The sequence below is a fragment of the Eschrichtius robustus genome, chromosome 12 (assembly GCF_028021215.1).
Source record: "Eschrichtius robustus isolate mEscRob2 chromosome 12, mEscRob2.pri, whole genome shotgun sequence".
In the NCBI taxonomy this organism is placed as follows: domain Eukaryota; kingdom Metazoa; phylum Chordata; class Mammalia; order Artiodactyla; family Eschrichtiidae; genus Eschrichtius; species Eschrichtius robustus.
The window spans coordinates 79,624,733-79,648,176 of NC_090835.1; the positions used below are offsets into that span (position 1 = coordinate 79,624,733).

General features: G+C 44.4%; 1 protein-coding gene and 1 pseudogene across 1 annotated transcript in view; one reads left to right on the forward strand and one right to left on the reverse strand.

Annotated features, from left to right (window-relative positions):
- The window catches only part of TNFRSF21 (TNF receptor superfamily member 21), a 63,727-nt gene extending 46,155 nt beyond the window's left edge, over positions 1–17,572 (reverse strand). The window contains exon 1 of the mRNA XM_068557627.1: positions 17,486–17,572. Coding sequence (XP_068413728.1) covers positions 17,486–17,572 — 87 coding nt within the window. The remainder of the gene's footprint in view (positions 1–17,485) is intronic.
- Positions 17,573–20,693: 3,121 nt separating this feature from the next.
- Positions 20,694–21,909, forward strand: LOC137773931 (CCA tRNA nucleotidyltransferase 1, mitochondrial pseudogene; annotated as a pseudogene).
- The last annotated feature ends 1,535 nt before the right edge of the window (positions 21,910–23,444 follow it).

The window sequence follows — 23,444 nt, forward strand, 5'->3', positions numbered from 1 at the left end:
GACTCGTATTAAAAATGCTACACAGAAGTCAAAATCCTAATGCACGAGGAAAATAACTTGCTGAATAGTGTCCTCCTTCTATGACCCAAATGTTGCGTGGCCATTTCTTGATACCAGGACAAGTCAGCTGAGAAGCAGGATGGCAAATATTTGAGCTGCTACTTCCAAAACAGGGGACCCGGTTGGAGTTAACCAATAGACAAAGGTAAATGTTTTTTGCTTGTATTTTGTAAAACAGAGGCAGGCCCTTGGCATTCTTAACGAGCTTTAAATAATAGAATTAATGCTTTTAGATGCACATCCTGTTGGTTGAGCCTCCGAAGGCCACAGTCAACCTGCAGCCACCTAGGAGCCCAAGCACAAAGCTTGGGGAGGAGGGCAGCCAAGTTCAAAAACAGTATTTAAGAATGTTCCCTATGAAATGTAAAGACAAATTTAGATGATACCGAAAATCTGATGTTAGGGAAAAACACCTGAATCGAGAGACACAGTCACTGAGAAAAGTTCAGGAGAACAAGAGCCAGAAAACCTGAGGCTGGTTCTCCCTGATCAAGATCCTTACTTCTCTCCTTGACACAGAGGCAGGGAAACTAAATCAGAGCTTCAAACAAAGACTCGGGCCTCAAACTCAGCATCAAAATTACCTGAGAAGTTTTTTAAAAATCCACATCCCCAGCCCATCACCTGAGATCATGTGGATCTGCGGTGTGGCCAGGAATCTGTTTTGGTTTGGTTTGGTTTGCTTGTTAAGCTTTCCAAGTGATTCTCATCCCCAACTAAGTTTTAGACCCCCTGAGCCACGACGGGCCTCCTCGGGCTCTAATCACCTATGATTCTGAGACAGCCCAGTTCCACGGTCAGAGCTCTTCCCTCTGCCTCTCACCCAACCTGGCACTTTTTACTGTTTTAATATTGCTCTTTTTTAATTATTATTTTTATAACAAAAATAAACATTCTTGTAACAATATTAATAATTATGAAACAGAGTGAAATGTTTAAGTCTCTGCTCAAATCCACCCACCCCCAGAGAAACGCACTGTTCATTTTGGTGTGCACCGTTCCAGACCATTTTCTGAGCATTTACACATAAAACACACATACACGCTTTCAGTTGGCCAGTTCAGCTACTTTGGGTTTGGTTTTGGTTTACGTATATAAAGGGGACAGGCCATACCCACCATTCTGTGACTTGCTTTTGTTCACCTTCTAATACTGCACCACTGAAATCTTTCCATGTCTGAACACATAGGTACTTCCTTCTTTATAATGGTCAAGTTCTCTTCAACAGTATGGATATGCCTTTGAACATGCACATGGTAAAGAATTTAGAGATTCTTCCTAACGAGGACATGTAGATTGCTCCTCTGTCCATGTGTCAGTGTACGCATGCGTCTTTCTATAACCCATATTCGCCTCCTTCCCTTCCCACTCCACACCCCAGTTTCCCTTTTCTTTCCTTCTCATCCCAAATGACAGCTACAACCATGCTGCTCTCAGTCTTTTGAGAACCCCTGTCTTCAAGGACCAAAGAAGTCTCCATACAACCCATAACTAGGAACCTCTCACTCCTTCTCCTCTTTATTACTATGAATCTACTAGATACGTATTTTCAGCCTATGAGAGCACCAGACCTGAAATACAAAGAATACCTGGGCAAAGATTTAGAGAACAGAGGACTTGTGTTCTTGTCCGGACTCTGCCTTAAGATCAATTGGACCTGGTTTTACATGCTTGCAAAATTATCAGGTTGGACTAGGTTGTATTCACCTCTAACCTTCAAGGTGTCTGTGATTGTTTATCAAGTTCCACCTTCTCTATGAAGCCTTTACAACCATTCCGAGACACACAGATTCCAAGCCGACGAGCAAACTCTTCATCGCATTTCCTGTTTCTTCTGTTCATCATGTTGGTGCCTAACGACATATTGCCTTGTAATGTTAGTTGATGGCTTCCTCAGTGTATATATTTATCTTCCCATAATGATTATAAGCAGCTCGAGGCCAGGGCCAACCACGTAGATTGCATTTCCTCCCTTGCTCAACCACCTCAGTGATGAAGATCATGGAAATGATAAACAAAGCATCCTCTGAGCCAAGGGTCAGCAAACTACATGCCCCCTGTTCCTGTAAATAAGTGTTATGGGAACCTAGGCATTCGTTCAGCTATTGTCTATGGCTGCTTTCATGCTATAACGGCAGAGTTGGATAGTTGCAAAAGAGACCATATGGCTGCAAACTTAAAGTATTTACTATCTGGCTCTCTACAGGAAAGAAAAAAAAAAAAAAAAAAGCCTGCCAATACCTATGCTCAGCAGTCAAAAGAAATGTCAAAGAATTCAGGTACCAGGAGGTCACTCACAGAAACACTCATACCTCCTCGGAGAGTCTAGCAAAGAGTATGGAGTTCGTGGCTTCCTTTCTTGACACCCATTCCAACTGACACGCCAAATCTGATCCTTCCATCCCCTGCTTAAAATTCTCAATGGCTCCCCACATGACTTACGATGGAATGCAAAATCTCTACCAGAGTTAGGACTTCCTCCGAAATGCCGTCCCTGCCCTCCCCTCCCCAACTTAAAACTGGTCTCATATTCTCCCCTCATATACATTTTTTTAGGCTAATAAATTTTTTTTTAAATTTATTTTATTGAAGTATAGTTGACTTACAGTGTTGTGTTAATTTCTGCTGTCCAGCAAAGTGACTCAGTTATACATGTATATACATCCTTTTTCATATTCTTTTCCAGCATGGTTTATCACAGGATATTGAATACAGTTCCCTGTGCTATGCAGTAAGACCTTGTTGTTTATCCATCCCCTCATTCCTGTTTTTCCTATACGACTACCATCATTTTGTAGTTACACATTCATCTGCTTAGTGTGTCTTCCCCTCTGGACCACAAGCTCCATGAGGATAAGAATAGACTCTCTGTTACATTCTGATGCTCTCCAAGTCCTTGAGGACAGTACCCAAGGTGTGGTATAACTGGCAAGGGTTTGTTGGCTAAATGAATGAATGGCTTTGTAGACCATAAGTAATTAGAAGCAGCAAAGTAAAGGGTGGGGATGGAAGAGGTTGCTGGGCCTGAGCACGGATATAAAGGCAAGTGAGAGAAAACCAAAATGCCTCCACCACGTAGCCGTCATCACTCAAGAGATAAAGCAGGCTGGCACCCTTTGGTGGAAGGGCAAATAGTTAGTTTCACCTCCAAAGCCCCTGAGGATATCACTCTGTTTTAACAGAACCAAAACTGGTTTATAAGAATTATGCTCTGTGTGGTGCTTAAGAGGACAAGCAAACGTAATGAAGAATTTCAAATATCTCCCCTTCATTTCATAAAAAGATTACACTAACTTGGTGCTTGGAATTATAAGCAGTATAATGAGATTATTCTCCAGAAGTCACCTATGTCCCATCTTAGTTTCAACTTTAGTTATTTGAAAAAATTTCATGTACTTAGGACACTTATTTCACCACCAATCATGGTTAAATGAGCAAATATCAGTGTACCACCCCAAACTGTACAGGATATGGGAGCACTATAAATACTTATGAAGTGATTAAAAGGGAAAACCCAAGACAAAGCAAATTTCAAAGGAGGGAAGAGGTAGCTCTAAAATGACCAGCTATAAAGGCCTCCACACTCACCTCGGTGATACACGTCACACCTGTCCTGTTATATCACTTCTACTCTAGGGGCACAGAGATGGACCCAAGAAGCACCAGATGTGCTGATACATGTCAGAATACTGATGCCTATTTCTCTTTAACAATTCTTATCGCATGACGTCGTCCTTCAAACAAATGGGGAAAAAATTCCATGCAGTTTATAAGTACAACGTGTTTATGTCATTCTTGTTCCCTATCAAATTCCAATCACTTTTCATGGAAAATGAGCAATTGTTTAATGCTGCCTAAAACTAGTACATCAGAAGGAATCTCAGCTACTGTGGATACGATAACAAAGAAAAGGGAACCAAGTTATTCCTGAGATGGTGACTATAAGACATACTAATAGACGCTCAAACAGCAAAAGCCTGGCAGGGTAGAGACACCCCCCAGAAGTTCTGAACACTTTATTTTCAGCATCACATTAAATTTGTAATCGCAAGACACTGACTGCTGGGAATTCTCTAGACTTGAGAAAGAAAAAGAATGTACAAAGAGAAAGGCACCAGGGATAAAGCTTCTACAAAGCACGGACAGACCTGTTCTCAGTTGTGTTATATAAATTTGGTTGGCTCTGGCACTGCCTACTATCCTCTCTGATATAAAAAAGCCTTCTGTTGCTAGGGCAAAAGCAGGGACTGCTGTTAAAGCTGGCAAATCTAGAGAATGCTGAGGCTAGAATGTGCTGACAACAGGACCGGAAGGAGGCAAGCTCAGGGGACACAGGGGAAAAGGGAGAAAAATGGGGAAGACTGAACTAACCCAGATGCTGTCTTCCCTGGAACCTACAATGCAGAAGGGTGTGTACTCAGCCTTCAGGCCTTTGACCACAGAAACGCATCTCCCTCCATCCATCACGATGGCTAGTTCTATAGGCTAAGACCCCACCTACATGGAGAAGCCAAGTTATAAATAAGACAGTGGTAAAGGTGTAGGGGAAACATGCCTCTGGGCTCACTAAGAATTTCTAGAATCCTCATATAAACCAAGGCAAAACTAACACCACCAGCCAGGCCAGCAACTCCAGCCTGAAAGTATAAACAAAACCTAATTTAGCCTGAAGCATCTGAGCAAGCCCAGCTCTACCAGATCCTGATTTGGAGCTGGGGGGGGAGGGGGGAGAGGGGGGGAGGGTATGGAAGTGGTTTGACCTGTGTCTCCATTTCCTCATTAACATAATGGAGATAATAATAATACAATTAAATAATTTTAATAATACTGCAATAAAAATAATACATAGGGTAACAATCCTAGGGTTGTTTTCACAATTAATTGTTACTACACATAAAGCAGGTAGAACACGCATGACCCAAGGACGTTCTCCATGAATGTTAGTTATTTTAATCATCACTCCTATTATCATTTTACTCTAGTTGAGCTTCAGTCCCTTGGGATTAGACAACTTTTTAAAACACCCCAATTAAAACACAAATATCCAATAGAGAACAAACTAGTGGTTACCAGTGGAAAGAGGGAAGGGGGAGAAGCAATATGGGGATGGGGGAAAAAGGGTCACTATGGGATTATACGAATACGAATCATGTGTATGAAACTTTTGAAAATTGTAAAGCACTACAGAATTTAAAGAATCTTTCATTCAATAAAAAAATAATAATAATGAATAATACCTGTTTTTTTACAACACTAACTAAAGAATAAACGTGTAGCCTCCTTTTTATTAAAAGACAAAACAAAACACGGGAGTTCCCTGGAGGTCCAGTGGTTAGGACTACATGCTTTCACTGCAGAGGGCATGGGTTCCATCATCCCTAGGTGGGGAACTAAGATCCCACAAGCTGTGTGGTGCGGCCAAAAAAAAAAAAAAAAAACACGAAAATATCCGATTCTTGATAAGTGTGTCAAAGACTCTAGATTAAAAAAAGAAAAACTGTAATCCTAAAACACACCCTACTAGGCTAGGAGCCCACACAAAACAAAACATACAGACTGCATGGCAAGGAGGTAAAAGACAAGCAAGGACCAACCGGCGTTTCCAAACAGATTTAGAATATAAACTTACTATACAGCAAATGAGAAAACACAAGAGGAGAAAGGATTTGTTACTAGTAGGTACACTGGAGAAAAAGGGAGAAGAAGTTAAGTCAGCACTTTGCAGAGTGAAATTCCCTGATCTTGTCCCACAAGATGTTCACGATTCTAGGGTCTACAACACCGGTGAACAAACTCCGGCTTTTACATTTTCAATAGTTGGGGAAAAAATATCAAAAGAAGAATAAAATTTTGTGACACGTGAAAAAAATGATTTGAAATTCAAATTTCAGTGTCCACAAATCAAGTTTACTTGGAACCCAGCCACACCCATTCTTCTGGGCATTGCCTAGGTCCGCTTTCAAAGTACAGAGGCAGGGTTGAGTAGTTTCCATAGAGGTCACATGGTCTACATGGCCGAAAATACTATCTAGCTCTTTATAGATAAAGTTCACCAACCCCTGGTCTAAAAGTTTAGGAAATGCTCCTGATTGGAGCCCTCTCTTGCAGAGGCACAATTAATGGCAGCCTGATGATGGCTCCAAGAGGCCCAGCGGGAGGGCTGCAGAAAATGGTGAAACTTATTTGACCATGAAATCCTTTACTCACACTAGGAGTATGAACATTCTGCAGAACACACTGATGTAGTTCTCACCACCAACATGATGCTGAATTCCAGAAAGGTTAATAAACCCAACATTAAAAAGATCAAATATAAAATTTAAAGTAATAGCAATAGTTGATTTAGCCCATCTGTAAAGAGATCGATGTCTAGAAATAAAGACACAGACGTAGAGAATGGACTTGAGGACACGGGGATGGGGAAGGGTAAGCTGGGACGAAGTGAGAGAGTGGCATGGACTTATATATACTACCAAATGTAAAATAGATAGCTAGTGGGAAGCAGCCAAATAGCACAGGGAGATCAGCTCGGTGCTTTGCGACCACCTAGAAGGGTGGGATAGGGAGGGTGGGAGGGAGACGCAAGAGGGAGGAGATATGGGGATATATGTTTATGTATAGCTGATTCACTTTGTTATAAAGCAGAAACTAACACACCATTGTAAAGCAATTATATTCCAATAAAGATGTTAAAAAAAAAAAAAGGAGATCAATGTCTGACTGTGAAAACAAAGGTCAACAACAAAAAAGAAGATACTCTCAGACACAAAAGACAATACTCTCATTTTCTGATACTCTCAGAAAATAGGTTTAAGAAATTAACTGAGGGAACTCCCTGGCAGTCCAGTGGTTAGGACTCCACACTTTCAATGCCATGGCCTGGGTTCAATCCGTGGTCAGGGAACTAAGATCCTGCAAGCCGCATGGCATGGCTGGAAAAAAAAAAAAAAAAAGAAAGAAAAAGAAAAAAGAAAAGAAATTAACAGAAATGTTTGCATTATGAAATATAAAAACATTAAAAGCAGACTGGAAAAATACATGCCATATACAGCTAATAAAAGCTTATAACTGAAAATGTAAAGAATTAATGCAAAGGAGGTTAACACAAATTCCACTCAATAGTTGAGACAGAATAATTACAAGGGAAATTATCCCATGGATAAATTGATGATATCCCTAGCAACTACTGAAATGTAAACTTGCACAGCCAAGGACCTTTACATGTCTATATTAAAGCAGCATAAATAAATTAAAATGAGAAACTTCAATGTTGGCAGGCTTGTGGGGTAGAAGGTACATTTATAGGTTCCTGGTGATGCTCTTAATGAATTTAGCCTTTCTAAAGACAATCTGGCAACACGCAGCACGAGCCATAAAATGGTTCATTCATTTCCTGCGACCCAGCAATTCCACTTTGGGGAATACACTTCAAATGTACCTCACTTTTGGGAACAACCCAAAAGGAAAAAGAGCAACTCATCTGTACAGAGACAGCTCTATCAGTGCTGCTCGCCTGCAGTAGGAAAACAATGACAATAACCCAAGTGTCCAACAACAGGGGGATGACTCAACACACTGCCAACCAGAGAAGAGGTGGGCTTAAAAACTGGCGGGCATGAAGATTGCACTGACATAAATCACAGCACCTCAAACTCACATCCAAACTTTGGGTGCCCCAATCCCACCCACTCCTTCCCCAGCCTCCCCTTCAAAGGAATCAGACCATCAAAGACTCAACTCAAGAACCGGAGAGTCATGGGATTTCCCTGGCGGTCCAGTGGTTAGGATTCCGAGCTTCCACTGCGGGGGTCACAGTTTCGACCCCTGTGCCCCCCGGGGAACTAAGATCCCACAAGCCACACGGTGCCAGGGAGCCAGCCTTGATGACTGCTTTCTTTTCACTGCACCTGCCCGCTCGTATTTCACCATCAGGAAACTCTTCAAACTCTTGCAAATCTAACTGGTGGTAACCCCGCATCTTCACTGCCACCACCCCAGAACCATCATCTTCCCCCTGAACTATGGCAAAAGGTTCCAACTGGCCTCCTGCATCTACGTTCCTCCTTTCCAACCCATTTCCCACAGAACTGCCAGAGTGATCTATTAAAAAAAAACATCTAATTAAAGCCATATTATAACCCAGCTTCCCACTGTACTCTGAGTGATATCCTGACATATTCGTATCTTTAAAGATCTTGTACAATTTGGCCTCTGCCCACCTCTTCGACCTCAGTCTGTGCTCCCTCTGCCTCTATTCGCTGAGCACCAACCACAATGGCCTTCTTTCCAGTCTCTGAACATGTAGGCCCTTTCCTACCTCTGGGCCCTTCCACATGCTGCTCCCTCTTACTGGAATATTCACGCTTCTGCTCTTTCAGAAGATTAGTCCTTAAATATCAACCCTTCTGTCTTCCCTGATAAACTATAAACTTCAAGAGGGAGGACCCATTAATAGCCTTTCACTATCACATACCCAAAGTCTAGCAATGCCTGATGTTTAACAGATGCACTGTAAATATTTATTAAATGAATGAGAAATACATCCCTGTAAGATCACAGAAAAGTAGCTACATAAAGAAACACAGAGCACAAGCATGTACGTATTAGTTTTAGCTGTACATGAATGGTTGTGTAACATCCAAGAAGAAGAATGAATTGGGAAGACACATAAAGAGACGTCCACGTCCACTAGGCTCTTCTAGTCTGCCAACTTGCTCATGTTTACAATGTTCTTTGTTGGGAATTCCCTGGCGGTCCAGTGGTTAGGACTCCGTACTTTCACTGCCGAGGGCCCAGGTTCAATCCCTGGTGACAGAACTAAGATCCCACAGGCGGTGCAACGCGGCTTAAATAAATAAATAAATAAATAAATAAATAAATAAATAAATAAATAAATAAATAAAATGGTCCTTGTTAATAACTCAAATACCCTTGAGATGTAGCTCAAAGTATTGAGAGATAGAGCAAGCTCCCACTACCCTCTAACTTGTCTAGAATGAATGAACAGTTAGTTTACAGCAAAATCCTTCTGGAATTCATTCAACAATCATTTATTGCTTAACTACGATGTGTCAGGGCATTGAGCCAGAAACACAAAGATGAATAGCACATTGTCTGTCGTCAGTAAGAAGCTGAAATGGAGTAACGCTGGCCCTGAGCATTCCATATGGGGAGGGGAGCATACCCAAATCTCGTCCGATTTGATATTTCTCCTGGACCAGGTACACAAGATTTCAACCAAAGAGAGAAGAGCCATAGACTTCCAGAAGTAAAGGAAGAGCAAGGAGTGACTAACGACCAGTTAGATTATTCTGGGAACCTGTCACCATTTGCCTTTGAGTATTTTTCCCCCTTCCCATCCTCCTGCCTCTCTTAATCCTGGTTATGCTGAACTGGCCATACCTAAGTTGATAACAGATTATGGTCTTGTCTCTAAAGGGTTCTTTGGGAAATCAGAATGCTAACCTCTTTCCTGGAACCAATGATAACATTTCTTCTCACCTTATGCCTTTCTTTAGTCTACTCGGCACCTCCAATCTATGAAAACCTTGCTTAGGAGAGCACTACAAGCGTGATAAACCACACACAAACACATCACATACAAGACCATGCAAATCATGGAGCCCAACCAGTTTCTAAGAGACCTGAAATGAAAAGTTAACAAAGAAAATACTAATAACAGATGAGGCAAACCCATGCACTGATCCTATACAAATAGTGAGGCTGGCAGCAGAGAAAAAACCCCAAGAGGTCCTCAAGTTCTCAGGATGAGTTGAAACTGCCATGCTAAGCAGAGCCCATGTCATACTGTTACTCACTAAGCAAATATTTTTCAAAATGACCCAAGGAGCAGGAAAGCAAAGCGTCTATTCCCTATTTATAACATTTCAATTTGCAAGAGTACCTTTCCATCTTAACCATGGCACCATTCTTCGTCAGAATCACACCATAGGAAAATGCTTGCCAATGGCTCCATGCCCTCCCCTTTCAATACACACACACACACAGGTTGCTCTTACTTTATAATCAGCCCTGTTGGCTAAACTTCCAAATGCCATCGTGGAGCAGAACTGTTCACCCAGTGGAAAGAGAATGTTCGACTCTCAGGTAAAAGCGTTCCTTTAACGGGAAACAAAATTCCAGTAAATTAAGGTTACTTGTGCCCTACCCACATCTTGGCAGAAAGAGCAGTGTGTAGGAAGCCAGGTTGGCCTAGATCTGAATTCTCTCTCTGGCAGTTGACAATTGCTTGACCATAACATCTCCTAAGCCTCATTTCCTATAAAATGGGGCTAATGCTACTACCTCATGGACTTGAAGGTTTTATTGAGATCATTAGTAGAAGGTATTCAACACAATGTCAATGGTACATGCTCAATAAATAGAAGTTTAACAATACCAACATCGATGATTCATGTTGAGAGCCATTAATATTCCTTCCCTCTGGGCTGTCAGGGCCAAAGCCCTCTTGAAGCCACCGCTGCTCATTTGATTCCAGAACCCATGAACTCACTCCTTTCCTTTCTCCTAAATCCATTCAACTCAGGCTCCTTCTCCCAAAACAGATTAGCAAATGGCTCCAAGAACTAGAGCCACCAAGCAGTCCTGGTGGCAAAAGAGCAAATGGAAAACTGTATCGGGACTTCCCTGGTGGCGCAGTGGTTAAGAATCCGCCTGCCAATGCAGGGGACACAGGTTCGAGTCCTGGTCCGGGAAAATCCCACATGCTGCGGAGCAACTAAGCCCGCGCGCCACAACTACTGAGCCTACACTCTAGAGTCCATGAGGCACAACTACTGAGCCCACGTGCCACAACTACTGAAGCCCATGCGCCTAGAGCCCGTGCTCCGCAAGAAGAGAAGCCACCGCAATGAGAAGCCCGCACACCACAACAAAGAGTAGCCCCCACTCACCGCAACTAGAGAAAGCCCACGCACAGCAACGAAGACCCAACGCAGCCAAAAATAAATAAATTAAATAAATTAATTAAAAAAAATTATATCAAGATCAGCTCGAGCCTTGCGGTGACTTCGTTTATGAAGCCCCCTCTTTTTTATTTTTATTTTATTTTATTATTTTTTTTAACTTTTTGGCCACGTCTTGTGGCATGCAGGATCTTAGTTCCCTGACCAGGGATCAAACCCATGCCCCCTGCAACGGAAGTGCAGAGTCTTAATCACTGGACCACCAGGGAAGTCCCAGAAGCCCCCTCTTTTTTAAATTTGGTTTTGTTTTTTTCGTTTAGAACAAAGCCTTGGACAAAATTTTCAGATATTCTCAAGAGAAGATGGGGCTATAGCACACTGCCCTGACTCCCCACCCATGTCCTGCCCAATCCCACCCCTGCTTGAGGACCCCCTGAGCACAACTTTCCCATCACTGCAAGCATCCATCATCTCCAAGGCCAGGGTGCTGACATGTGGAAAAACTCCAGAGAGCCAGAATCCAGGAGAATGGACCGTTCCTGGACGCCTTCAGCAGCTCTTACGAAGAGTGAGATCACCACTGCTTTCAAGCAACGGCCTAAACATCCATGGGCGCCAGGTTTCTACAGCTCTCGTGAGCGTTCAGCAGACACTTAAAACATCTGCCAGGCTCCTCACTACTTATAATCCCTGCCTGGCTCCTCTCCGCTTGGACTCAGGCTGGAAATGGGAGGTGGCAGAGTAGCCAGGTGGCAGCACACAAGCCAATTTAGGATGCCTGTTTACTTTTTGGTATTTGACAAATGCAAACACTGGGGCAAGGCCAGTATTTATTCACGATCTCACCCCGCTCCTAAAGAATCGAAGCTCAGCAGCTGCTATGCCAGCAACAATAATGCCCAGTGTCCCGCTAACGCTAAATGGGGATTCAATTTGGGGACCAGGTTAACTCCTATTACGGCTTCCGTTTTCATTCTGTCAAACACACATATCTGCGCCTAATGCTCCAGACTGCATCCGCTCCAAATGGTCATCAGGCACATGCCCAAAGACGATGATGAGAGACTCTTGTCACCGAAGAGAAGCACCTGAGTTTTCCAGGAAGTTGCCGGGTGACCTGGCATGACCGGAGTTTGCCAGGCCTGCTTGGGGGAAGAGGGCCAGCAGAGTTAGTGCTTACTGGAAAAAAAGGCATGGCAGTTGACAGAAAGAAAAGTCACTCAATTCACACTGGCCCCTGAATAATCTGATGATGCATCTGACCATTTCCCATCACACACACACACACACACACACACACAATTAATAAAGTTTACTTGAGCCAATTATAGTTTGAATGCTTTATAAAGGGCCGGCTGAGTACAAAACCAATTTGCAACTTCTCTATGGAATCTCCGAAGAGACGTTACCTCTCATCCTCACAGATGGAGTCAAGTGTAAGGTGAAATGTGATGTCTTCTGATCTACAAGCAGACAGAGCCTACGCTCAGTAGGGGTACACAGAGCACCTGCTGGAGCCAGCGCAAGCCCACGCCCACTCACCCCATCCACCTGGAGAAAGGGGCCTTCTGCAAACAGTGCTGGAAAAGACAGCCTTAACTGTGCTAACCACAGCCAGCTTGAAAGACTCTGTCCAAACTTAGCCACACTAAAATATGTAATCTAGCCGGTTGGTGGACCTATGCCGATTTAGTCCCGTGTACTTTCTCAACTTAAGGTAGCATGCATTCCATGACAAGGAATCGTTTTCTTGCTGATTTGGTGCACCTGTGTATTTTCTTTACACGGTAGGTTAGTTTATTTGTTTCAGACTGGGCCTGAGACAGATTCAGCCATATGCCTTTAGAAACAGTTGAGATGAGAATTCAGATGAGAAAGCTCGATCCCATTCTATACATTTTGACAACAGGGATGGGAGATTCCCGGGGTACATGAGAAACCCTGCCTTCCGGGACAGGTCTGCATTCCCTACTCTTCTGAGTCATAAGTCACTCTCCCTACCAAGGCTAGTAGATATGATTCTGAGAGTAGGAAGACGTTTCTGCTTCTGACTTTCAGACTAAAAGCCAAAATTATTTCAAGTAGTTTAAAGACGTTAACATCTATCACATTTTGTGTATTACTTTGAGTATAGTACATTCATCCACTGATTCTTTCTGAACGCGTGAAACTCAACCAGCACTGTTGATAGCCATGTACGTTTATACACCATATGAATTGCACCTGAGGGGCAAGATCCAAATCCTAATTCATCCCCGGGCTCCCACAGTGCCTCTCACAGTAAGCGCTCAATGTAGGTTTGTCAACATGAAAAAATAATTTGCTTCCCCAATCCAGGCTCTTTTTACCCCTCCAGTTTTCTCTTCCGGTTTTCACACTCTAGGATTGTGGAGTTCAAGTACATAAAAAAGAGAAAATCTTTTGGATATAACATCAGCTCTAATTTAAAGTTCTCCTCGAACTTGTCACTAAGTCCATCCAGGACTTCAGCTCCAGCCAGCTACTCCACACCGACCTAGTCAAATAGCCAAAGTCAAATGCGAAGATACTAGATAATTAACTTTGATAAGCAAAGGTCAGGAGATGGCATTAAGCTAGACCTCTAGTCTCAAAGACAGTGACAAACACCATACTTGGAACTTTCTAGACTAGCACAGCCGAAGGATCTTACAGCAACTGTCCTATCTGGAATTCATAATCTGTGCAGATTAGTGGTTTCTAAAACGTCAGACCTCATTCCCTTATCAATTACGGCTCCCTTCTTCTGACTGTCCCACTGCCAATATTCTATCTGTCCAGTCAAAGCAACTCCCTGAGGGCAAGAGACATCTTTGAGTGTGTTGTGTCATACTGGGCAAGCCCTTCTAGGGCATTCCTTAACATTGGCACAAACCTTAGGTCTCATTTATCTGCTCTCCAGACTTTTGGCCTGAAACACGCAATATTGTTTTTTTGTCTTTTGGTTTTTTTAAAATATATTTTATTTATTTATTTTTGGCTGCATTGGGTCTTCGTTGCTGCGCGTGGGCTCTCTCCAGCTGCGGCGAGCAGGAGCCACTCTTCGCTGAGGTGCGGGGGCCCCTCAACGCGGTGGCCTCTCCTGTTGCGGAGCATGGGCTCCAGGTGTGTGGGCTTCAGCAGTTGTGGCACACAGGCTCAGTAGTTGTGGCGCACGGGCTTAGTTGCTCCGTGGCATGTGGGATCTTCCTGGACCAGGGCTCAAACCCATGTCCCCTGCATTGGCAGGCGGATTCTCAACCACTGTGCCACAAGGGAAGCCCAGAAACACGCAATATTTTGCCTTTCAGTGTGTGGTTCAGTTTCCAATATCACACAGACATCTCAACGCATCAGAAACAGGGGCTTTCAGACTTCCCTGGTGGTGTGGCCACGTGGTGTGGCCAAAAAAAAAACAACAACAAAAATAAACGCATCAGAAACAGAAGTGCAAGCAGCGAAAATACTCTCCTCCAAAGGCACTCATGTAATTCTCATCAATGTCCTGCAACAAACCAAACCACCAGCCTCAACTCTCCCCCAGTGAGCCTTCTCTCTTGTTACATTTCATCATCAGGCAATTTGGAATTGTGAAACCCGCAGAGTGGCACAGGAGGGAGGCATGAGGTGGGAGAGGGAGTCAGGCTGTCCTGGGTCCCAGCCCCAGTGCCATCAACCCTTGGGAGCTGGGTGGCCCAGGACAATCAGTGAAGTTTTTGCAGCCTCCATTTTCCCAACTGTAAAATGGAAATCATCCCACCTGCTTCAGAGATGTTGGGAGTAGGAGAGATACTCTCTATAAAGCACCTGACACATACAATAATAATAATCATATTATATGTTATATATATACATATTATATATTATATAAAGATTTTTTAAAGCTTATAGTAAGTTCTCTTTCAGTTAGCCTGTCATCACAAGAAAGAAATAGTCAAAAATGATGACAATAACAAATACTGTCACCCAAAAAAGGAGATATTTGAAAGAAGAGGAGTGATGGAAAGCCCTAATAAAAAGACATTTTATTGGGTTTATTATTTTTGAAGCTAACGGCAATGAATGGGTAGGGCATTATCTCCCCACTGGCCCCGGTAGTGTTCTGAGCATGCTTCCGTGTCTACCTGAGCTCCAGTACCTGGAGTCTGTCATTTTCACATGGCCAAGAATCCTAGTGGGATAAAGAATCCTTATAACAATGTCATGAGGTCATCATTTTTTTTTTTTTTTTTGGCTGTGACTTGCAGCATGCGAGATCTTAGTTCCCTGACCAGGGATTGGACCCGTGCCCCCTGTATTGGGAGCGTGGAGTCTTAACCACGAGACAGTCAGGGAAGTCCCATGAGATCACCATTTTATACACTAACAATGCCTGGGCTGAGGACTGGAGCTTGCAGAGCGGGAATGGGAAAAATAAAAGACATTGCCTCCCCACCCTGGTGACCCCTGGTCCACCCTGTCAGTTTCCCTTCAGGACAAAGGGGTCAACTCTAGGCCACTCCATGAACTGAAGTGGAACCTTTCTATCATAATTAGCAGAAGAATAAGGACTCTTTATTTTAGTTATATCTCGAGATTGCTTCTAAACTCCACTGTAAATTTCATTTTTTTTTTTAAAGACAGCCAAACTTACATTCTCAAGTCTTCAGTTGCAAATCCAGTGCACAATTTTTAGGTCAACCGGACTTAATGATTTCGGAAAAGGAGCTGGGCTCTTTCTCCGGAGGTTAAAGCAAGCTGCACTTTGATTACATTCTGACCTTACTTTAAGCATCTCATGCAGAAATGGAAAGTCAATGAAATAGTGCACTGACTTAAGACTTAATCCAGAAATGGACTCTATGGGGAGCATAATGATCAGATGTGTTGGAGGGATTGGACAGGCATGTAGTGGGGTGGCACGTAGCGGGGTACAGTAGTAGATCTAAGGCTGACAAGGAGGCAGCTGAAGGATGGACCTACTTCACCTTAGGGTCAATGTTCCCTGGGCCTTGGATGGGTTTCTCTCCACACCAAGACTGTCCAATCCAGGTTCACTGCTTTACGAGACCCTCCCCCTCTACTACTCATCATCCACCACCCTTGTGTCAAGGAGAAAAATCTTGACTTCGCCATTTCTATAAAATGGGCAGAAAAAGGTCTTTGAAGGAAGACTGGGACTTGCCTCATTATAAATGCTAACAGCACCAAACTTTTCTTTAGTCTCTCTCTTCCCCTTTAAAACACACCCTCACACAGGGAACCAGAGTGTCTGTAGGATGAATTCCCAGGCCATAGCAACTGCAATGCCCTGGGATCTAAGAGATCTTGGCTGGCCAGGCATTAAGCCCTTTTCGGGAAGGAGACAGCAAGCCTGCCTTTCCCTGACACAGCCCTGCCATGAAAATAGGCTCTTGTTTTTTGTTTTTGTTCGGTCTTTAGCTAAGAATCTCCATCCTCCTTGCGGAGACAAAAAGATATGCACAGGAAGCTTATGGTGGCTTGGGTTCGATCTTAAATCAATGTTCTTCCCCCTAACTCATCCCATCCCCCTTAACATTTGCAAAGAAGGGGAAGGGTTCTGGGGAAGTTGGGGATAAGTTTTGGGTCAAAGGTGCTTTCAGGCTCTGACCAGATTACTGATGGAGAGGACTACCTACAGGGCACGCCCTGGAGCTGAAAGCAGACCGAGTGCAGAAGGAGGAAGCTGCCTCACCCTGCAGGCTCACCTGCCCGGCCACAGGTAAGCGAGGGATAGGAAAGACTGGAGAAAATTCAGCTTCCTTTATGGAGAGCTCTCTCCCCCTCCCCCCACACAAGTGCCAACGCGCTGGCTGCCTGGCTGCGAGCCGGCGCTTTGGAGGCGCCTGAGAGCGGGTCTCAGGGTTCTTCTTTGGGCGTGCCGAAACCGGGACCCACCCAGCCAAGGCGGAGAGGTGGGGGAGGGGGCGAGGCGCCCGCGCGGAAGGCTAGGCGCGGATGCACGCGGCGGTCTCGGGAGCCGGCGCGCACAGGTCCCGCGCTCTCCCACTGCGGTAGCATCCCGACATGACACTGCAGCTGCAACAAAGCGGCGGCCGCCGCCAGCCTCGACGCCCACCCCGCGGCCCCAGCCCCACTCCACGCGGCGGGGACAGCGGCCGGTGGCCGTGGGGGTGCGTGGAGGGGGTGGAGGACCCCGGAGGGGCAGAGGAGGGGGAGAAGCCCTGAAATGCGCAGGAAGCCCGGTGGCCACCTCCCGCACCTCGCCCGGAGCAGCCAGACTGCAAGGAAAACAATTCGCCTTCATGCCGGAGTCCCGGCTGAGCCCTACTGCTCCCCCAAATGACCCGATCCGAGCCCTCCGCTGTGTTGCCTTCCCTCGGTCGCAAACCTCCCGACCCAGCCGGCCGGACCCCAGCCCCCCGCAGCCCCGGCCCGGGGACCCGCCCGGCTCCCGGAGCGCGGTGCCTTCTGCTCCCGCGCGGCCGCCGCCCCCGGCTCCCCCGCAACCCCCTCCGCCCCCAGCAACCCCGACGTCTCACCAGGAAAAGGGAGCCCGCAATCATCGTGGCTCCGGCGATGCGGCTGCAGGAGGCCGGGGCGGTGCTGCTGCTCGCGGAGATCCCCATGGCTGAGCCCGGGGCTCGCAGGGCGCCCGGGGCGCGTGGCCCCCCGGCAGCTGGAATCAGCGGCTGCTTCTGCCCAGCGCCGCATCCACCGCCGCCTCCCGAGCCGGGAGCCCATCTACCTCCAACACCCCATGTGCACTGCGGCAGCCGGACAGCCCGACAGAGGAGGGAGGCGGCGAGGGAGGCTCCGGGGGCGCTCAGCACCTGCCCAGCTGCGCGGCTGCCCGGGCGGGGAGAAGCAGCCGCGGCTGCAACCCGCGCCTCCCCGTGCTCTCCTCCGACAGCGGCTGCGGAGAACCAGGGAGGAGGGCTGGGCGCGAGAGAGCGAAGGAACAACTTCCCATAGCGAAGCCTCCAGCCGCTGCCAACCACCCTCCTCCGCTGCCCAGACCGGCCGGCGAGGGAATGAGTCGGGTGGCCGCCGGGCGCGGGGACACACGTGGTGGTGCTGAAGGGGCGGGGAATCGGCCCTTTGTGATGTCACCGCGAAGGAGGCCGGCTCTTTGTGCGATCAGAAGTGGGAAGGCGGTCCAGGAGGAGCGAGGAGGGAGAAGATGCCGCCTGGCGTTCCCCGAAGAAATTGAAGCTGCTTATTGACCCGGGGAAAACTTTGCGAAGGTATGCACACCCTTGACCCAAATTTACTTCCTTTTTCTAAGATGATTCTCAGTAAATTATTTTCCGCGACAGACGCCTTTCTGTTGCTTCTGGCTCAATGATTAAGGACAGCAAACGACCATAAAGCATTAGATCAACTGTATGCCATAAAGAGACCAGCAACTTGGTTCTCAAACGTAGCTGCGCTTTAGAATCAGCTGGAGAGTTTAAAACATACGCGTTGTTGCCTGGTCCTACCCCAGAGATTCTGCTTTACTTGGAACAGGATGTGGCCTGGGCATTGGGATTTTTTTCAGTTCTCCAGGTGATTTGAGGAGATTATGGGGCAAAGTTTGAAATCCTCTGGGCTAATGAATGCAGTTAAGGAAATCCAGACTAAAGAATTCCAAACCCGGAGTCCGCGGAAGCTGGGTCCGTGGATGGTCTTCCAGAGGTCTTGGAAATCCTTGAAATACGTGGGCCGGTGCATTTTCCTAAATAAAAGATCCAAAGTTTTGAATCAGACTATCACAGAGATAAGAAACACCCTTCCCCTCAAAAAAAGTGTTAAAAAATTTTGAGTTGAGTTCCAAATGCCTTTGTGGGATGTGAGTGGGTACAGAGGGAGGTAATATTCTGCCTCAGAAGTAAGAGCAACCGGAGCATTCCCTTGGTTGGTTGGCATCTCCTGCGTTTCTCAGTGTGAGAGAGGACCTGGCCTCCCTTTCTTTGTCTCTCCTGGGGGGAGGCAGAGTCTCCTGAGAGTGGACACCATTTCTGGTACAGTGTCCATCCTCTAGGTTCTGCCAGCACAGGGCACACTATATTGAAATTACCTCTTTGGCCATCTGGCTCATACCACTCATTTGTGAACCCTATGGTGCTGGGCTTCTTCTAGCTTTCCCTGACGCCTTCTACTTCAAGATAACACACTTTCTCAATTATCTGCTTCAAGACTCAATACAGTACTCCTGAAGGTAACTTACCAAGGCAGAGGTGCCAGCTATTTATTTTCTTATTAAAATATTGTGCTTTGGCCTTTGTCCTATGCACACTTGGAAGATGCTAAAAATTAATCTGAGGATTAATTCCAATCTGTTCTTTCAAACATCTGTCAGTAAAGAAAAGGGTTGTCCATAAATATTGGAGCAGGCAGAGCCAAAATATGTAACCTCTGGTGAAAGTCAAAGAAGTTCTAGAAAACATTACCACTAAATATGGAGTTTGGGGGAAAGGATTATGTTTGGACTTGAATTTCTCTAGCTAGTTCCAGAAGTTCAAAAGAGGGAGGGACATGCATTGTGCCTCCATAGATAACAGCTTCAATTATTTCTTCAAAAATTCAAATGACTGGTCAGTACCATCATAAGTCTTGTTTGGGAAATTCCCTGGCAGTCCAATGGTTAGGACTTGGTGCTTTCACTGCAGGGGCCCGGGTTCGATCCCTGGTCGGGGAACTAAGATCCTACAAACCCCGTGGAGTGCCCTCCCCAAAAAGTCTTATTTAAAAGAAGTTGCATAGGTGTAAAAAAAAAAAATAAGAGAGCAGTTGTTTGTTAGGCCATTTAACTCCTTCCATCCAAACTTACATTTCTCAAAGTAGATTCTGATTGATTCACTCCATGAAGTCCAGCAAATTTAGAGTTTAGAGTTTGGGTTCCTATGTTGAAGTCCTTTCTCAACTGTCTGTCTTCCTGAAATCTGAAAGAAATCTGAATTGTGCTTCCAGTGCTTTCAAATTTCATCATTTCACATAAATTTGAAATCGAACATCCACTTTGAGAGATGAAAAATTCCCTCAATCCTGTTTACTACTAACATTTAAATAATTGTCCCCCTATATGAGTGATAGATTGTGAATAGTTAGAATCTCAATAGAGTGTGAAACTTTTATTACTTTGAATTAAAATATATAAATGCTTTTCATTTCACTTTGTAAAACTTCTTCAACAACTGTTGATTAACTCATTGCCACATTTTCAGAATGGTCACTTAGTCATGTGTATTTTCTGGGAAAGGATAGAAATTCAATAACGCATAAGGATTACCTTTGCCCTATCTTTGCCGTAAAATCACCCTTCAACCCCCATCTCCTCGCACACATAGCGGCTTCGGGATTTTTCTATTTTTGCCAATGCTGCCCAGTTCTCCTTGTTTCCCAGCCTCAAAGTCATTGTTAATTCCTTCCTCTCCCTTAGTCCATTCCAGTCAATCTGCTTTTTCTATCCTCTTGTTTCCATTTTCTGTCTTTCCATTTCTCTGATTATCTATCTGGACACCGGAGAAATCACCACAATTACATCTTGCCTTGAGTTTTGCCTTATTTTTTAATTTATCCTGCACATGTTTGACAATTCTAGTAAAATTTCAGTTGTTAAGAATGTAAGTACGAAGTGCGCACGGCGAGGACGGCGCAGCGGGGCCCATGTGTGGTTGGTGACTTTCTCTCCAGACGCTGAGGTGCCTGGATCCCTGACGCAGGCAGTTACTGAGCTGCAGCTGGACGACATTGTGCCTTCTGAAGCACTCTCTGTTTACGATGAAGTTGCAGTCTCCAGAATTCCAGTCACTTGTCACAGAAGGCTTGAAGAGTCTGCCAGAATTATTCGTCAAAGAAAATCATGAACTAAGAAAAGCAGGAAGAGCAGTGAGGGATTTATTAAGTGGAGTAAAGCTGCAGGATGTGGGTTTTGTAACCCTTGCTCAAATGAAGGAGCTGTTTCAGTCGGTTGACATTCAGCATTCGTATGATCAACAACAAAGGAAAAAAGCAAGGGACGATCACCGTCAGGCTTCAGGAAGAAAATTTTAAGTTACTACAGATTGACGTTGCCGCTGAGGGAAGACATGCTGAGGTCGAGTTCACAACTGGCAGAAAGATGCCAAACGCAGAGATCTCACTATAAATTCTATGTTTTTAGGTTTTGATGGTACTTTATTTGACTACTTTAATGGTTATGAAGATTTAAAAAATAAGAAAGTTAGATTTGTTGGACAAGCTAGAGGATAAAAAAAAAGATTATCTTTGATTTAAGATATTTCAGGTTTTATGGGAAAATTGTAGACACACCTGGTCACCACGATCCTGAGACTTTGGAAGCAATTGCAGAAAATGCAAAAGGCTTGGCTGGAATATCAGGAGAGAGGATTTGGGTGGACCTGAAAAAAATTTTTACTGGTAAGCATGTAAATCATTTGATTCACCTCATCTGTGATCTTGGTGTGGCTCCTTTCATAGGCTTATCTGCTAGTGCAAGTTTAGAAGAATTTAACAAAGTCAGTAAAAGTGTTGAAGGTTTTTCACCAAAGCCAATGACTCTCTTGACCTCATTGTTCAAAGTACAGGATGATGTCACAAAATTGGATCGGAGGTTGAAGATTTCAAAAAAAGAGAAGAATCTTGGTTTATTTATAGTTAAAAACAGGAAAGATTTAATTAAAGCAACAGATAGTTCAGAACCATTGAAACCCTATCAAGACTTCATTTTAGATTCTAGAGAATCTGATGCAACTGCTCGTGTGTGTGAACTCCTCAAGTACCAAGGAGAGCACGGTCTTCTGAAGGAGATGCAGCAGTGTTCATTCCTCCATTTCCTATAAGTGGCCATGACATCAGAAAAGTGGGCATTTCTTCCAGAAAAGAAATTGGAGCTCTCTTACAGCAGTTGCGAGAACAGTGGAAGAAAAATGGTTACCAAATGGAAAAAGATGAACTGCTAAGTTACATAAGGAAGACCTAAAATTGATGAGAGCTGGCTACTAAAAAGCAGAAAATTTTTGCCAGTCATAGCATCTTTGTGTGCTACGGGCAAATAGCAATTTTGGACCTTGATAAAACAATTTTGAAAAGCGTATTTCTATTAAAGCCCTGCTAAGAGGAAGTGTGACAAACAAACCCTCAGTATATTAACAGAGGCTATGTTGCAAGAAAAGGAGCCTCAGAAACGACTGCACACAGGTCAGTAGTTAAATGTATTATAAAATAATCCACTGAAATATTTAAGTACTATTAAGATATATATTTGGACCCAACACTGTAGAATTCCTACTATGCTATATAGGAAGTATGCAGATTTAGCTATTTGAGGTCTGGTTTTGTCATGTATAAAGAGACTTTAAAATAGAAAAAAAAAAAAAAAAAGATGGTAAGTGCCCACTTTTTACAATGAAAATAACAGTTCACATTCTTAGTAGTGCCTGCTTTATAGTCAACATCCTGAGCTGATCCATGAAGGAATGAATGACAGGAATTTGATGGGAAGAGGTGTGAGCATACAAAAGGTACAAGAATCAGCTTAAAGCCATGCTCAAAGGGAAAAAGAGCATGAAATTCATCTAAGCAACAACAAGATTGTTTCAACACTTACTGAGTAACTCCTGTGTGTCCGACACTGTTGGGTACAGCAGAAACAATATTAAGAACTGATCTCGTCTTTGAGGAATTCACAGTCTCAGGAAGGAGAAAGGTTAAAAGATGACTAAAATAGTACAGCAGGTCTGGGTGTTAGAGATGGCTATTGTGCCCCATTATAGGTGTATACTTATTTCAACCAATCATGTGGCTGCCCAGAATAAAAGACTACCTTTCCCAGCCTCCAATGCTCCTAGGTATGGCCATGTGACTAAAATTCTGGCCAAGTAGAATTGTCAAGTGTGTCTTCTGGGAAGCATTCCCATTGGCTAGACCTTAGTTATCCATCATCCCTCTCATCCAAGGTCATGAAGACCTGCTAATTCTATCTCAATTAATTCTAATCTAATTCTATCTCTGTCATTTTTTTCCCCCTTGCTCCTCCTCTAGATCCCTTCTGCTCTGGTCAAGGCCTCTTGTCTAGACGATTACACAAACCTCATGATTGGCATCCCTGCCTCTAGTTTTGCCTGGACCTCTCAGTCCTGCAATAAATCTCTTCTTCACACCCTAAGGATAATGAACATTTTAGAACCTAAATCTGGTCATGTTCTTTCCTCGCCAAAACCCCAACAAAGTTTCCTCACTATTCTCAATTTGAAGTTCAAAATCCTAACAAAACAATTCATTCTGATCTCTGTTCAAACCTCCCCACTGCTACAAGGTTGAGTAAACATGTACAAATACAGCACATAGAGCCTTTACTTCCTACATCCGGCTTAGTTTCATCCCCACTACATGCCAATCCCTACAAACCCCGGGTTCTACACACTAATCCCATTAGATCATTGTGTTTCTTAACTACCTTGTCCTTGTCATACTTCTGAGCCTTTGTGAGGTGTTGTTTTCTTTTCAATTCCCCTC